This window comes from Xyrauchen texanus, chromosome 1, assembly GCF_025860055.1.
Source record: "Xyrauchen texanus isolate HMW12.3.18 chromosome 1, RBS_HiC_50CHRs, whole genome shotgun sequence".
In the NCBI taxonomy this organism is placed as follows: domain Eukaryota; kingdom Metazoa; phylum Chordata; class Actinopteri; order Cypriniformes; family Catostomidae; genus Xyrauchen; species Xyrauchen texanus.
The window spans coordinates 12001095-12018913 of record NC_068276.1 but is presented as its reverse complement, the minus strand read 5'-3'; the positions used below and the strand labels follow the sequence as shown (position 1 = coordinate 12018913).

The window sequence follows — 17819 nt, the reverse complement described above, 5'->3', positions numbered from 1 at the left end:
CAGGGAATTAAGGGGGACCCGGGGGAGCCCTTGTGAGTGGGGAATTAATATTTGATAATATTTGAATTAATATTGGCAAGAGTGCTGGCCAGTGTGTGTGTAGTACATAAGCACATAGACAGAGCGGCGGTGCCGGTCTGTGTGGACTGTGTCCCATTAATGCAGCTTACCAGGGGAGCTGTAGCGTATTAAACCGCTAGCAGTTTAGCCTGCAGAGCGGGTACTTCCAGATTGTAAAATCTGACAAAGGTGGAGGGGGAAGCCCAGCCCGCTGCCACACATATGTCGTGAATGGAAATCCCGCTGGACCATGCCCACGAGGAGGCCATGCCTCTAGTGGAGTGAGCCTTAATGCCTAGCGGGCATGGTAGGTCTTTTGACGCGTCTGCGGCAGCAATAGCGTCCACTATCCATCTGGACAGTGTCTGTTTCGGTGGCGAGACCTTTGGTGCGCCCTCCGAAGCGAAACAGCTGCTCGGAGCTTCTGAAAGATCGCGGAGCGCACAGTATCCAATCTCAGTGCTCTGACTGGGCAAAGGAGATTGGCGTCGCGTTCGCTATCAGATGCTGGTAGCGCCGACAAGGAAATGATCTGTGCTCTGAAAGGAGTACCGACCACCTTGGGGGCGTAGCCGTGTCTAGGCTTTAAAATGACCTTGGAGTCACTTGGTCCAAACTCAAGACACGCAGCGCTGACAGATAGCGTGTGAAGGTCTCCCACCCGTTTAACTGATGATAGGGCAGTTAGAAAAACGGTTTTAAATGAGAGGTGTTTCACATCCACGGATTGAAGCGGTTCGAAAGGGGGGGCTTTCATAGCTTCGAGAACTATAGAAAGGTCCCAGATAGGAACCGATGGGGAGCTCGGAGGGTTCATCCTTCTAGCTCCCCTGAGGAAGCGGATGACCAGCTCGTTTTTACCCTGTGACTGGCCGTGCAGGGGTTCAGCGAACGCCGCGACGGCCGCCACGTACACTTTGAGCGTGGATGGGGATCTGCCCTTATCCAGCAGCTCTTGTAAAAACACGAGCAGCGGCGACACCCCACATGTCCATGGGTCCAGGTCTCTGTCGGTGCACCATTTTGAAAACACAGACCATTTTGACGCATGGAGTCTTCTCGTGGAGGGGGCTCTAGCGTGTATGATGGTGTTTATTACTCCTTCTGGCAAAGCGATGGGTAGTCGTTGATCACCCACGCGTGTAGCGCCCAGCGCTCTGGGTGGGGATGCCAGATCGTTCCGCGAGCTTGCGAGAGGAGATCTGCTCTCACTGTGATGGGCCACGGCGCTGTCAGTGACAGCTGCGTAAGCTCCGGGAACCATGTTTGATTCTCCCAGCGTGGGCTATGAGGAGCACCGAGTGGCGCGTTCCCTGATCCTCTGCATTACCTGTGGCAATAGCGAGGCGGGAGGGAAGGCGTAAAGCGGGCGGTTGGGCCAGTCCTGGGCCAGCGGCGTCCTCGCTTCGAGAAAAATATTGGGCAGTGAGAGTTCTCTTCTGGCGCTAAAAGGTCTATCTCTGCTCTGCCGAATATGCGCCATAGCGTCTGGACTGTTTGAGCGTGCAGGGACCATTCACCTGGGGAATATTGTCTCTGGACAGTCTGTCCGGGCCGTCGTTCAGGTGGCCTGGCACGTCGCGTCACCCTCAGCGAGCGCAGGTGGCGCTGGGACCAACTCAGTATGCATTTCGGTCAGATGGAAGAGGTTCCTGGATCTGACACCGCCCTGACGGTTTAGATAGGATACCACAGACCTGTTGTCCGAGCGGACCAGGGCGTGGTGACCCTGAATGATCGGGAGGAAGCGCCGCGGCGTACTCGACCGCTATCATTTCCAGACAATTTATGTGAAGGAGCTTTTCCTGAACTGACCATAGGCCAAAAACCGGAGAGCCCTCGCAGACCGCGCCCCAACCCGTGTTGGACGCGTCTGTTGAGATGACTTTTCGGCGAGATACAGCTCCCATCATCACTCCCCGCTGATACCACTCGGCCACTGTCCAGGGCTGCAGAGCTGAAATACAGGTCTGAGTCACTCTGATTGGCTGGCGGCCTGTGGCCCAAGCCCGGCGAGACGCGCAGGTGTTTAGCCAATGCTGAAGCGGGCGCATGCGCAGTAAACCCAGTTGAAGTACTGCTGCGGCTGAGGCCATATAGCCTAGCACTCTCTGGAATTTCTCTGCCTCTCTGGAGGCTGTTCATCTGAAATGACGCGGCTAGTCGCTGCACACGGCGCGCGCGCTGTGTAGATAAGCGAGCCGTCATTGCCACTGAGTCTAGTTCTATTCCAAGGAAGGAAATTGTCTGACTGGGCTGTAGTGAGCTCTTGGTCCAATTGACTGCAAGGCCCAAACTGTTCAGATGACTGAGGAGAACTGTCCTGTGAGACAGAAGCTCCGTATGTGATTGTGCCAAAATCAGCCAATCGTCCAAATAGTTCAGAATTCGCAAACCCTGACTCCACAGGCGTGCGAGCGCCAGCGTCCATGCACTTCGTGAAAGTACGGGTGCTAAGGACAGGCCAAGCGGAAGGACGGTGTATTGATAAACCTGGCCGTCGAGGCGAATCTCAAGAATGGCCTGTGACGGGATTTATCTGAATCTGAAAGTATGCATCTTTCAGATCGAGAGAAATAAACCAGTCCCCCTGGCGCACATGCGCGAGGAGTTTGCTGGTTGTAAGCATTTTGAACGGTCTTTTTGCAAGCGCTTTGTTCAAAACCCTGAGATCTAATATTGGTTTGAGGCCGCCGTCTTTCTTGGGGACAAGAAAATAACGGCTGTAAAACCCTGACTCGCTCAGGGGAGGCGGCACTCTCTCTGTGGCCCTTTTGCACAGAAGGTTTGCTATTTCTGAACGAAGCATGCACGCTGCTTCCGTGTTCACAGTAGTTTCGAGCCACGCTCTGAAGTGAGGAGGACGGCGATCGAACTGTAGTAAATAGCCCTGTTTTATTGTGCTTAACACCCATTTGGATATCCCTGGGATATCTTCCCACGCTTTGAAGCGTAATGTTAGAGGGTGAGTGGCCAAATCGCTCTGATTGCCGCACACAGCGCGCTGAACAGAATGTGTGAGCGCGCTTACTGTGCTTATGTTGGACTGCTCGCAGACAGCATGGACAGGCTGTTCTGTGAGTGACTTCCCGATTGAGGTGAATGGGGAAAGAGTCACGTCTGTTAAGTGATACGCAAGCATAGTCACGAGCACGGGACTTACATACAGAGAAGTGTTTGCTGGCCGTGTGACAGAGCGGGCAGAGAATGGGCGCGCTCACATATTCGTGAGCGCATTTATTGACTCTAACACTCGAGTGGTTCGTTAACCGCTTTTGAGTGTGCTCTGATGGGGACACGGAACGTGTAATGCTTGTGTGTAGAGGTGAACACTGGATTGTGGGCACATTTTCTACACATAAGGCTGGTCGTGTGACAGAGCGGCCAGAGAATGGGTGCGCGCACGGATTCATGGGTGCGTTTAATAACCCTAACGCTCGAGCGGTTCGTAACCGCTTTATGTGAGTGTGCCGTGATAGGGCCACAGGATGTGTAATGCTTGTGTGTAGGGGTGAACACTGGATTGTGGGCACATTTTCTACACATAAGACATGTTTGCTCTCTGGTATGGACACGGGATGTGTAATGCTTGTGTGTAGAGGTGAACACTGGGTTGTGGGCACATTTTCTACACATATGGCATGCTTGCTCTTTACCAGATTTATTTGGGTCGCCGTGAAAACAGCGTTTGAGCGCAGGCAAGCGGGCATTAACACCGGCTTGTTGGCTGCTGAATCTACCACTGTAGTAGCCTGAAGGAAGGGGACTGACAGGGGGCGAAGCTTTGACGGTGGTCCGGCCGCAGCGGGACTGATCCGTCGTTTTGTCAACAAAGCTAGGAGGACTTCGGTTGTTCAGGTTTCAGCGCAATTCTAGTCTGAGGCCCACGGGGGGGCAGCGGTCTGCGGCGGCTGTCTGAGCGCGATCGAGGGTGGCCGCCCTATCGACGCTGAGAAATCTGGCTTTGTTGAGCTGGGCGCTGTGAAGAGGCTCGTGCAGGAGGCTCACGTGGGCGGCCTGCAGAGGAGCTAGCGCGACGAGGCAGAAAGAGATTCATGGCTTGTGTGGCTTTTTGGACCTCTGAAAACCGGTCAATGATACCACTCACCGCGGAGCCGAAGAGACCAGATGGAGAGAGCGGTGCATTGAGGAACGTAGAGCGCTCTGCTTCTCCCATGTCGGCTAGCGTTAGCCACAGATGTCTCTCGGTCACAGTCAGCGCGGCCATGCACTTCCCTATAGCTTGGGCTGCAGCTTTGGTAGCGCGGAGGGCGAGGTCCGTAGCACTCCGTATGTCTGCAACCGCCTCTGGATGCCTGCTTTCCTCATCCCACTCCCGCAGAAGGTCCGCTTGGAGGATCTGTAGGACGGCCATAGAGTGCAGAGCAGATGCAGCTTGGCCGGCGGCGGAATAGGCGTGGCCAACACAGGCGGAAGTTGTTCTGCAGGCATTAGACGGGAGCACTGGTTTAGACCGCCATCTCGCGGAGGGCGGGCAAAAGGTGTGGTGCTACCGCATCCTCGACCGGAGGGATGGAAGCGTAGCCCTTCTCAGTGGCGCCGTCCACCGAAGCAAGAGAGGTGGAGACGTGGGATCGGACCCTGGCTGAGAAAGGTGCGTTCCATGATTTGGAAAGCTCGGCGTGGAGTTCCGGCAGGAATGGAGCGGCCCGGGTAGCGGGCGATGCTCGAGGGATGAGGAGCGGAGAGGAGCGCGGCATGAGGCGCAAGTGGAGCGAGGCATCTTAAAAAAGACGCTCGTACTCTTTTGTGAAGTTCTTTAAGAACTAGCTTGCTTTTAAAAAGGATACGTCGCCGGATGGCGTAGCTCGCAGGACGGCTGAAGGTGGCGAAGATGGCCGGCTTCTTCGAGCGCTGTCCACGCTTGCTTGATGCCCCTCGAACGGCGACGCGGCTTCCAGTTCAGTGATGCGAAGAGCTTCACTGAAGAGATGAAAATCAGGGTTCCAGCCTACGAACTACGCTTATATGCACTCTAGTCACTCCCTTTTTGGCGGGCTTTGATGCAGTGAGCTCGAGGACGCCTCTCATTGGATGCGAGTTCGCCCAAGCTCGTCTATAGGCTGCAGCAGTTGCCGCAGAGCAACCAATGAGCTCGCTAGCTAGCCCGCTCAAGGTCTGCAGCTGCCGCACTGTGTTGACAATGGATACAAAATTAAGGATAATTTTTTGGCTTCAATATCTCAGAAAAGATGAATCTTTCCCATAGCGTAAGATAGCTTACGCAATACGAGAGAACCTCTCGTAAGAGAACCGAGCCCTTCGTTATCCCCAAATCGCCTTCATTGTCACCCGGGTCATCCTCAATCCCGTGGGAAGAAGGAACGACACGGGGGGTGGCTGAAGTGGCTTTCTCTTGTGAGAAAAGAAAGCCGTGACTGCAATGTTGCCATGGCTATGTTCTTGCACTGAGAACATGAACCATTCATAAAACGCTGCCTGATTGTGATTGCAGCCCAAGCATGCGAGGCAGATTTTATGACCGTCAGAAGTGGAGAGAAATCAACCGCATCCAGGAACTTCACAGAGGCGGAAAGGTTCTTTCCGGGTTCAAAGGTTCAAAGGTACGTTTGGCGTTCCAGGAAGACCCCTTGTGTCACTTCATTCGACACAACGTCGAGTGAGTGACAGAAGGGGAACCTAATGAACCATTCGAACTGATTCACTAAAGTGAATTTGACCTCCCAACGTTTCTCAATGCTGAGAGCGAAGACAGCTTAGGCAAACAACTTGATTGATCAACTGTAAAGTTGAAAATACGCGTCCTGAAAAGGACGTTCAATGCCTGCTGTGTATTGCTTTTTTATGAGTGGGAACTCAAACTCTTTTAGAGAAAAAAAACAAAAAACAATGGGAAAAAACCCTATGTAGCTATTTGTCAAAACAATAGCTTATTAGAGGAAAAGCTTTACTACTTTGAAAACAGCTGAACTAATGTCACACTTCTGAAAAAAAAAACTTCTGTTGATTATGTCATTAGATTTAATTGCTTATTATTGGGACAATTCCTCAGGAGCATTCTGAGGTTAAGTGCCTGTTCAAGGGCACAATATGCATTATTGCACATACACTGCCTGGCCAAATAAATTAAATAAATCGCTGTTTGGATATAAATAATGGTTATGATCTGGAGTTGCTTCAATTGGTCAGGTCTAGGCTTAGCAACATTATGCAGCAATAAAGTCAACCGAGTACCTAAATGTACTGAATGACAAGGTTGTCCCATCAATGTTTTTTTCTTCCCTGACAGCACGGGAATATTCCAGGACGACAATGCCAATATTCTTTCAGGCTCAAATTGTGAAAGAGTGGTTCAGGGAGCATGAGGAATAATTTTCACATGAATTAGCCACCACAGAGTCCTGACCTTAACCCCATTGCTGGAGAAGACTTCACGGAGTGGTTCAACACAATACCGCCTTTAGCACTGATTAAGGCGCACATTCGTCATGGCATTGTTTCGACAACCTTATGCAACTTCACAACATTTATTTCCATCCAGAGTTTAATTTTTGGCAGAGATCTTGTATTGATGATGGGAGAGTCGAACCACTCCTTAAAGTCTTCTCCAGCACTCAATCTCAAAGATTTTCAATGGGATTAAGGTCAGGACTCTGTGGTACCCCTTAAATGGGCATTTAACATTATTTACTCAACCTCATGTCTATCCAAATCTGTATGCTTTTATGTTATTCTGTGAAACACAAAAGTAGCATTTTTTTAAATTATCTTCATTGTTGAATGGCTTCAGAAGTCTCGGAATATTGTGCACAAGACGTATAGAAAACTTTTATGATATTTTTTGGTGTTTGACATTTTCGCTATGATCTGTTGTTAAATAGAAAAAAAGATGCCTACAGATTCTAAAAACAAGTCTCCTTTTTGAAATCCTTGGGAAAAAATAACAAAGAATGAGTTGAGACATTAAGGGTCTCATCAAGTTTTTATTTTTGTGTGGCCTATTCCTTTAAACTTGATCCAAGGGGATTATCCCTTTTTTAAGTGTACTCTAACCAGTTTTTATATGCAAGTGTCTACTAACTAAAGACTAAAAATAATAGATTAAGATTAAGTGAGAGATTTCCTGTTTTCTGCTCTGTTCTCTCCATTCCCCACATTATGCCTGCTGTTACACTGCACTCTCAATCCAACCATAACTAAAAGCACTCAGTCTGTTCTCTGTTGTGGCTTTATGTTTATTGAACTGTAAATTGGTGTTTTAAAAAAAATATATTTTAATTATTTTTTTTATTTTTTTTGCAGTATACTGGGAAACCACAAATCTTTATTATGGAGAGGCAAACACATTAAGCGTGTCAGAGTTGCAGTGTGTGTGTTTGCAACTCATTTACTCTCAAGTGTTATGACTGTCTCAAATATTTGCTTGCACTTGTGACTGATAGCGCACATCATCCGTTGACACTGCATGAACTGTGAGGGATGCTGTACGCTTGGGCTGTGTTTGGACTGCTGTGGGATCTCATTCTTATTTGTGGTAATCAACTGTCAAGTGTGCAAAGCAAATATATTTTGGTATGTCTGGATGGACAGTGAAACTTACAATATCAACAAATCCTGGTGAATCCTGATGACTGCTCGGAGGTGAAATTGTCAGAACCTTTACGAGGGTATAGATGCAGATGAATGAGATACTCAGACACAATCCCATAGCGACACTCATTTATAAACAAATGATTGAGAAACTTTGTCGAAGCAAGACCTTGTTTATGGCAAATGCATTTTTAAATGAATTCCAGATGGGACTAATTAAAGTTGAAATTTGCACTCTTTGTATGCCAGACATGTATCATTTCAACAAATGCTCAACAAGTATGACATATAAATAAAGCACCTTTGATGCTGTAGTGTAACAAAATGTAAAAATACATTTGGCAGTCTGATCAAAGTATGACTCAAGAAGGAGAGGTTAAAATCCTAATTGTTCCTGGGTCATTTGTTATGCCTGTTTCACTTCGGATGGCAAAATAGTGTGTAATTGAAGCTGCAGTGTAACTACAACAGCAGACGGTCCATCACATGTTTTTCTATGAAACAGCCATTGTTTTTTTTACTGAAAATGAAGTGATTTCTATGTAAATATGTTGAGAATAAAAGCCATAGAAAATGGTTATCAGGAGTGGGCCATTGATAAGTATTACAAACATGATCATCATGAAATGTTATTTGTATGTTGTTTGTGTAACATAATGTACCTAGTAAAAAAGGCATTTTTCTTTTTCGTGTAGAGGCAACCATAAGCTCCACTCCGTTAACATCATCATTCAGTGGAAAAACAAGGTTGTACATGAAGGGTGAGGATGTTTGAATGTTGTTTTGCTCAACCTAGGACGGTGAGCACTCGATTTGGCTCGATTCCTTGGTTTTTCTAGATCACCCAGATTTATAATGTACTCTAGTCACAAATAAGTACTTAAGTACAAACATTTAATCCCAAATCTCTATGTTAAAATACTTTTCAAAACATAGTGTTGAGTACTTTTCTCACATGAAAAAAAGATGCACTTGGCACCATCTAGGGGCCTGATATCTCCTGAGTTACAACCGTACATCCATGGATTAAGCCCTATTTGACCGGTCATCCTGGTATTGTGAGTCATCTTTCCTGCTTTTCGTATCAATGTGTGTGATATCTACAATAAATAATAAATACAATAAAACAATTTAAACTCAAGTCTAGTAATAGGTTGGATAATGAGCAGTCAGACATTTTCTCAAGGTTTATTTACAACTGCTCACTGTACATTATCCCTTAATTACAGAATCCTTATAAAAATGTACATTGAGAGTCTTAAAGCACTTTGTGTTTCTCCATCTCCACAACCAGTCTTGTGTCATCCATCACTGTAGACTTGCGAATACTAGAATGAGTTAAGTACTGAATTCACCAACCGTAATAGCTGTCGCTTGCATTTGTTTACCACTACCAGCACACTCATCTGTATGTGGGTATTGCTGTTAAGCTTATAGACCTGGGTATATGTGTAATAGTGTAATACCTTTAATAGGCACATTTGTTTTGTACTATAACTAACTAGAACTTGTAGAATACTGTAAAGTATAAAACTGTACTTTTGCTAAACCAAATTTAAATAACTAAAATAATTTACATTTGGTTTTTTGTCATTTTATTTAACTTGGAAGTGGAAACAATCTAGAACCTTTTCCTATTTACTCAAATTCAAGATGTCCATTAACAGTGTGCTGTCACTTTAGTTCAGCATGAACAGGACAGCAAAAGTAGACTTAGCACTGAAATTCTCATTGCACTGCTGTTCGCGCTATGCTCCTGCTGTGCTCTGATGCGCTGCTTCAGCTCCCAGTGTGAATACTCTATCCTTTTAATATGGGAGCTAAATAAATAAATAAAAATAAAGTGCTGCTTACATGTTGCTTTTGCTTGAGGTGTATAACAGGCCTCACACTGGAAATCAAGCCCGTTAAAGGAATAATTCACCCAAAAATGAAATTTCTCTCGAGGTCACGCAGCCTCTCGTATGATGTAACCACGTTGGCAAGTTTGCATGAGAACTAACGCATGAAATACCAAAAAATATGTTTACAACAGAATAGCATAGAGAATCATACATAGATGCCCCATTCGCTGGTTTGGAAAAGTCAACTGTGGCGCCATCTTGGAGTGGTTCAACAAGGAGAGCTGTTTGAATCGATTTGAATGCAAATTAATGGAGGAGATGCCTCAGAACGAGCTCCTTGCTCAGACCGCTGCATAAACTTCTTTTTTATGGAACCAGTATCACGTTCAAAAGCAACAGCTGCTTACATCACACAAGACACAGTTTTAACTCCACCCTCATCAACGTGCAAGCCACAGCTGGCTGGAAGAGAACAATTTAAGTGAAAATATTTTTAAATATTTATTTATTTCTTACACCAAGCATTTCACTTCAGAAGACATTAAGTAATCCACTGGAGTCATATGGATTACTTTTATAATGGCTATATATGGTTTTTGGAGCTTCAAAAATTTGGCACACATTCACTTGCATTTTATGGACCTACAGAGCTGAGATATTCTTCCAAAAATCCTTGCTTGTGTTGTGCTGAAGAAATAAAGTCACACACATCTGGGATGGCATGAGTGTGAGTAACTGATGAGAGAATTTTCATTTTTGGGTGAACTATTCCTTTAAGTGTGATGTATTGTGGGCTGCAGTGAGCTTTGCGCAGAAATTTGCATACTGTGCACAGTGCACATATTGTACTGCAAAAACAGGATGAGTAATATGGTAGTATACCATTCCAAACGTATCCTTGGTCTCTGTTACACTGTCACTTTATTTTTATGGAGAAATTAGATATAATTATTATTTGGAATCCTAGCTAAAATTACCACATAAGAAACACATATGTCCAACACAAGCGATGCAATCACCGAAATTTGTGTCGTTTAATAACTTCTGTTTTGTGGTTCTTTCTCTGCAGCCATGAAGACGGTGATTGAAGTGCCTATGGGTAGCAGAGGTCTCAGAATTACAGCCAAGGGACCAGATGTGATTGGTGAGATTATACATAGTAACCCTATTTTGTGTTTTACAGTCTAATCCTTGATTTAGAGAAACTCTCATAAAACTGTCATGGAAAAGCAGTCTTAGTCTGCTATTGAGAAGCCATTAAAAAGAGTCATCACAGACCCTCAAGAAGCTTAGTCAAAGACTGAAGGGAATTTTCTAATATTTATTTATTTATTTTCAGTTTAATCTGGGATACAATATGATCTGATATCTTCTGTGAGATTTACCCATTTTTGAAGAACAAATTATGCAAAATTCACGTTTGGTGTTTGTACATTAATGTGAGTCGGCAGTGTGAGTACACAATCACCCTACAATGTTAAAAGTCCACCCACTCCTCTTACTTATATTTCTATTAATCAAAAACAGTGTGTCAAAATGAATGGTTTTCATTTCTGCTCTAAAGTGACATCACGTTTGAGCAGGTCTCGCCCACGACTGGTGACGGACTCCACCCTATTATCATAGATCATCCCCTGAGTGATCTACACACAGTCCGCCATTTTTTGTTTTCAAGCTGGAGCAGATACAGTGAGAAGATGTCTCAGCTTCGTAAGCATCATAAGTGTTCAGTTGTTGACTGTAAAAGTGAACATAAGAGTCTTCATGTACTCCCGGCATCAGAACCACTGAAGACGCAGTGGACAAGTTTGGTTTTTGAAGGAAATGTGCCCCAGAACATACAAAGATTTGCATATGTTTGTGCAAATCATTTTACACAGGACTGTGAATGAGTGTCAATATAAAGTAGGATTTTCCAAAAATGGTATTCTCAAGCATGGATCAGTACCAACTGTATGTGTTTCAGCTTTGTATCCTGAAGATGTAAGTATCACACTTTACAGTAATAAACGTTTACTGTCAGTTACCATTGTCTCTGATTGTATGCACAGAGACCAGATATACATATATATATATATATTCATACATATATGGCTAAACTCCAGTATTTACGCAGTCAGTCATATTGTTTCTGATTTGTTGTTGCTGTAGTATCCGAAGCATGTGCTGTAAAGGCACAGCCCTCTTCCGGAAAGCTGGCGGGGAGCAGCAGCTCATTTGCATTTAAAGAGACACACACAAAATCTGTTTATTATAACATGGTATAATAAATTATCCGTGGTGTATTTTGAGCTGAAACTTCACAGATGCATTCTGGGGACACCTGAGACTTATATTACATCTTGTAAAAAGGGGCATAATAGGTCTCCTTTAAAAACACTGAAATAAATGTATTTGGCCTTAAGCAAATGTTGCACTTCTAAACAAGTGGGACCTTGTTCAGTTGGTGGATTTTGTTATAGACGCAAGGTCATAGTTGAGATCCTGTGTGAGCATTGCGCTGAGTTTAGTTCAATTGCAGCCTCATATCATTTGACTCATTTTGCAGAATTAAATATGCTTGATATTACTGACATTGCTATATGGTATAACTGAGCCATTTTCAGTGTTGCATAAGGATAACTTTTGCAGCAGACTTAAAATTAGCTCTCACGCTGTCATTTCTTAAGTTGGCATTCAAATTTTTAAGGCCTTCACCTCTCTATTTTTCTCTTGTCTCCCTTTCAACATCTGGACATTGTAATTGTATTTGAAACATCTTTGCCTCTTTAAGAAAGTTGTGACAGTGCAGCACTGGTCATCAGTGGCATCTAGGATTGTCTTTCCAAAGTTCTCTTCCAACATCTGAAATATAAGTCTGAACTTCATAATACGTCCACAGTGGCACAGCCAAACTGTATTTAACATAGTTGCTTGCCTGGTGTAGGAGCATAGTGTGGGAATCCATATGGATTTTATATCTGTATCTAGCTTGAAAGACCAAAAAAGAGAGATTTCCTATTACCTGAGTGGGACTGGCAAATGCTAAGAGGTTTGAGGGAACTTTGGGATAGAGTAGAAGAATGGAGCGTTCATGCAGGCTAATTTGCAGTGGCTGAGAGCCCGGCACTATGGAGATGCGGCCAACAATCTACCAGACTTCCATAACGGACATGCAGGCTTTGCTGAAGCCCAAGCCCAGTGAGCTGTACCATATCCGACAGATGCACACTAACACTTATACACACTTGCATACCACAGGAACCCTTTTATTCCCTCTACTCAACAGGCAGCAATATTTAAGCCCTCTAACCTACCCAGCTTTGTTTTCATAGCTCTTACCTTATTGGTTGCAAACTAGAACTCATTTATGGCAGTTAGTGGATGTTTGTGTTGTTAGATGTTTGAAAAATGGGGTTTAAGTGACCTGGAAATTACATTCACCAGTCGTCCATCAACCATCCCAAAGCTCACATAATGAATTTGGAAATGTTCTCCATACAGTAAATGCCTTAAAGGAGAAAAGACTATAGAAAACCAAAAGAAAACAAAACCGCAATGATACAATACATAACAGTTAAGTTCATGAACTTGGGGGAAACTAAATGAGAAGCCCTATAGATCTATAATCACATTTCCTGTAGAGCGAGTCTTGGTAGGATTTCTGCATTGAGATATTTTACATCTGAATAGCTCTTTTCATAGTTTCAAGTAGTAAAATATCAAACTGTTTCCGTTGTTATGTAAATGTTATATTTGACGTGTTTTTGACAATTTTATGGATAAACAAATATAGGTTTGTTGTATTAAAATGTAGACACTGTCTTTGGAATAATTGCCAATCATTAAATTACAGAGTAAGATAATAAAGTAATTAGCATCTGCAGAGTAATTGGCTGAGAGCATTAAATTAAGCAGAAATAACAAACAACTGGTCAAAATCAGAAGAGAACATCAAGCAGCAGCTTGATATAATTAAACCGTCTTCTCGAAACTGCTGACCAGTAGGTTTATTTTCCACATCGGTCATTCTTCACTCCTTTTCTGATTAAAGTTGGCAGTCAATTACAGTTAATATGCATTTACTTAAACAAGCTGCTTGTATGATGATTTTTCTGTGATGTTGTAAGTTACAGATTGAATGGTTGCGCTAAGAACTTAATGTGAGAGTGAGAGATTTTGGTGCCCCTTCTGTTAATACAAATATATTCATATGTTTATTTTTATTTCACATTCTTCCAGATTTACACATGAAACACTATTCGCAACCCCAGATCATTTCTGTAATCAGACAAACTATCAAGTGAAACATGATATTCAAGGTGGAAAAAATATGGGGGATTTTTTTCATTGGGATTAGCTGGATCGTTAAAAGTTTACCAGAATGCATCCTGGTGGGTGAAGGGGAGGTGCTGAAAAGTCCCTATTTGTGATGTCAGTCAAAAAGGAAAGTTGTTTCAGAGAAAATTATTACATTGTGATTAAAGGTTATAAAGACAAAAACATTTTTATAATAATGTGCACTGATGAATCATGCACAATAAGACCGGGAATGTTTATTTAGAAAGCAAATAGGGCCATTTTGATTTCAACCGGATAGTTCAACCGAAAATATAAATATTCTCGGTTAACTTTAAAGGGATAGTTCAACCGAAAATATAAATATTCTCATCATTTACTCACCTTCATGCCATCCCAGATGTGTATGACTTTCTTTCTTCTGCAGAACACAAAGGAAGATTTTGAAAAGGAAATCTCAGTTCTGTAGGTCCATACAATGCAGCTGAATGGTCACAAGAAGTTTGAATCTTCAAAAAACACACAAAAGCAGCATTAAAGTAATCCATAAGACTCCAGTTTTTAAATTCATGTCTTCACAAGTGCTATGAGAGGTGTGGATGACCTTCGACCAGTCCCTACCAGTAGATGGCGATATTCACAAAGAAAGCGGATCGCCAAAAAACTAAAGAAAAATTTGAAAGTGAGAATGAAAGTGCAGATTTATAGTAAAAAAGGACTTAAATATTGATCTTTTTCTCACACATACCTATTTATCATATCGTTTCTGAGGCTACGTCTACGTACATTAATCCAGATACATTTGAAATCAGTGTTTTCGTTTTTGAAACTCTCTCCTTCCACACTGCTGATTTCAAGCATTTTCCAAAAGTTGCTCATCCACACTGAAATGTATGAAAACACTTAAGTCCCATTACTGCGCATGTGAAAAATCGCCGTTGCATGTAAGGTCTGAAACACAAATGTTTTTTGTGTTCGATCGCCGGACACCAATTCCGAGTAAATTTTGCATCACCTTTGAAAGAATGCACAAAGGTTGTACAACATTACATTTATCTTTAACAACACTATCAAAGTGAATATCTACAGCACCACTATAACACAGGCTGCCATCTTGATTGTTGTGGTTGAATAGATCACATGACTGCGTCACATTATAACAAATACATCATCGTTTTCATATATCTCAATTTTCGCAGTATACACTACAACGTGAAGACGGCGTTTTCAAATTTGTCCACTTGGATAAATCTCAGTGGGGATGGAAGGTCAAAATTTAGAGAAAAATATGCGTTTTCAAACGAATATGTGGATTTAACCGCTGGAGTCGTATGATTACTTTTATGCTACCTTTATTTGATTTTTGGAGAATCAAAGTTCTGGCCACCATTCAATTGCATTGAATGGACCAACAGAGCTAAGATGTTCTTCTAAAAATCTTTGTTTGTGTTTTTCAGAAGAAAGAAAGTCATCTGGAATGGCTGGAGGGTGAGTAATAAGAGCGAATGTTCATATTTGGACGAACTATTCCTTTAATTGTCAATACTGTGAACAATGTGATATTGTTTATGTATTTTTTATCATACCGAAATATTTAGAGCATATCTATGCATGTCAAGTTGGACTTAGTGACTAGTTAGTGGTCTAAAAATTCATGCACATGCTGTGGCGCGCCTATGGGTGATAGTAGTTCAAATCTAGCTTATGACATTTGCCGATCCTTTTCTACTTGCCTTTCAATAAAAAGTGGCAAAAGACCAAAATCACATTATACTCTAAGACATTTCACTAATTGTTGTAATCACTGTCTGGTCATTGGCCATCTGAAATTGAAAGGCACTTGTGAATATCACATGCTCCTATCAAATTGTTCTTCCAGGAGTGCAAAGGTTTTATCAGTCCACTAGAAAACAAAATTCTGTAAAAAAAATAACAATAACAAGTCCTTGTGAGGAATACCTAATCACTGGATTTGCCAAAGTTTGTGTGGTCTTGGTTTTAAAACTTTGAAAGATACTCAAGAGTTTGTTTGATGCACTTAGAAGCAACTAGATATTTGTGAACAGAACAGTACTGGATATTCCACTTAATAGTTTGTCTGTAAAGTAATTTGTACTTCTACATTAAAAAGTGTTACTTTTGTACAAACAGAAATTCTGATCAGTCTAAATGCATTTTTTAAGTTTTAACTAGGTTTTTTACTGAAGTAGATGAAGCCATAATGTGGTTTGCTGGTCTATTATTGTGGCTTCATCTACTTCAGTTAAATCAGCCACTAAACAGCAAGTAAAAACAAAACAAACGGTTGGTCAAGTTACATGTCTGTCGAATAGTTTTCCTGTCTAAGTGCGCGGTTCTTAGACAAAATAAGCTGCAACTGGACTAGACTTTATGCTGTCTTTGGCCATTCATTCATTGATGAGTTGTTTATTGTTTATGCAACATTTTAATGTTTACATTTCATATTTCAGTTATCGAAGTCCATGCACCAAACAGCAGGAGAGAGGAGGTCGTGTTCAGCTCTTCTGGTTCTCAAATTCTGGGTGACAACACTGTAGAGTACCAGAGATCAGTAGACAGGCAAACCCTCCTCTGCCATGGACCGCTGTCTGCAGACTTCACAATTAAGGTGGGTGACTGACAGTTGATACTATAAATACAAAGTTATTTACTTGAATTACCTCCTAAGATTTTAAAGCAACAGTTCACCCCAAATATAAAAACTGTTGTTATAATTTTTTGACACTCATGTTTCAACACTGTATTATTTTCTTACTGCTGTGAAATGCAAAAAAAAAACACTATTTTTTCATACAATGCAAACAGATGGTGATTGACACTGTCTGACCTCCAAAAGGGCAAAAAAGCATCATAAAATCTTTATGAAAGTAGTCCATATGACCTGTGCACTACATTCCAAGTGTTGTGAAGTCATGCCACAGTGTTTTGTAAGAAACAGAAACATTTGAAGGCATTATACACTGAAAATCTTCCCCTCTGCTGCAGCTCTCTAATCTCTTTTGCATTTGTTTCAATAAAAAAATGTTTGCCTCTAGATGTGTCACTGCAGGTTTGACGTTATTGATGCCAGACTCCATTGGTTTCTTGTGTCACTTGACAGATCATGAATCGGCAAGCTAGAAAAACTGTTTGATGACGTTGACAAAAACACGTTTTGCCAAGTGAAATGTTAAACGTCTCTGTGTAGGAACCCTGTGAATGACAACACATCTGGACTTAAAAGCCACAGAGAATAAGTGTTTACTTGCCTGGAACTGTAAACATGCAACACTATAATCTTTTCAGACATTTCTCATTCGAGGCCACGACATGAACCTTAATGGTTAATAGGGACACTATGGCTTTACTGTAATTAAACAAGACTCAGTACTCTAGTTAATTGAAGCAGTGTGCAAAGGCTGTTTAACTAATCATCAAAGACTAGACAATATTTATGTTGCGTTTCATATGGAACCAGCATTGTCATAGTATTTGGAATTGGCCTCTTAAGTAAATTTGGTGGTTATTACAAATGAAAACATTTTCAAAATTTGACTTCTTTTCTGGTAATGGTTATCTTTGTTTTGCAACATTACAATGAAAATGACCATTAAAAGTAAAACTAAAGGAAACATTTCACCCAGAAATGAAATGTCTGTCATTACACACAGTATATACTCTCATGTTGTTAAAACCCCATAACTTTCCTCTGCAAACCACACAAGGAAATATTTTTAAAGAATCATGTCACGTCCAGTGTTCTCACGACCATGAAGGTCGTTCCCCTGTCAGTGCCTGTGCCCACAACCATGGAGGTCATTCCCGTCACAGCCAGTGCCCACAAATACGGAGGTCATTCACTTGTCTCTGCCTGTGCTCACAGCCATTGAGGCCGTTCCCCTGTCACTGTCTATGCTCACGAGTATGGAGGTCATTCCCCTGTCACTGCCAGTGCCCACGACCACTGAGGTTGTTCCCCTGTCACTGCCTTTGCTCATGGCTACGGAGGTTGTTTCCCTGTCTCTGCCTGTGCTCACAGGCACTGAGGCCGTTCCCCTATCACTG

General features: G+C 42.6%; 1 protein-coding gene across 1 annotated transcript in view; it reads left to right on the top strand.

The window, feature by feature from the left end:
* The window catches only part of LOC127647230 (ADAMTS-like protein 3), a 295504-nt gene that overhangs the window by 209795 nt on the left and 67890 nt on the right, over positions 1-17819 (top strand). Inside the window, exons 8-9 of the mRNA XM_052131370.1 lie at positions 10546-10620; positions 16226-16383. Coding sequence (XP_051987330.1) covers positions 10546-10620; positions 16226-16383 — 233 coding nt within the window. The remainder of the gene's footprint in view (positions 1-10545; positions 10621-16225; positions 16384-17819) is intronic.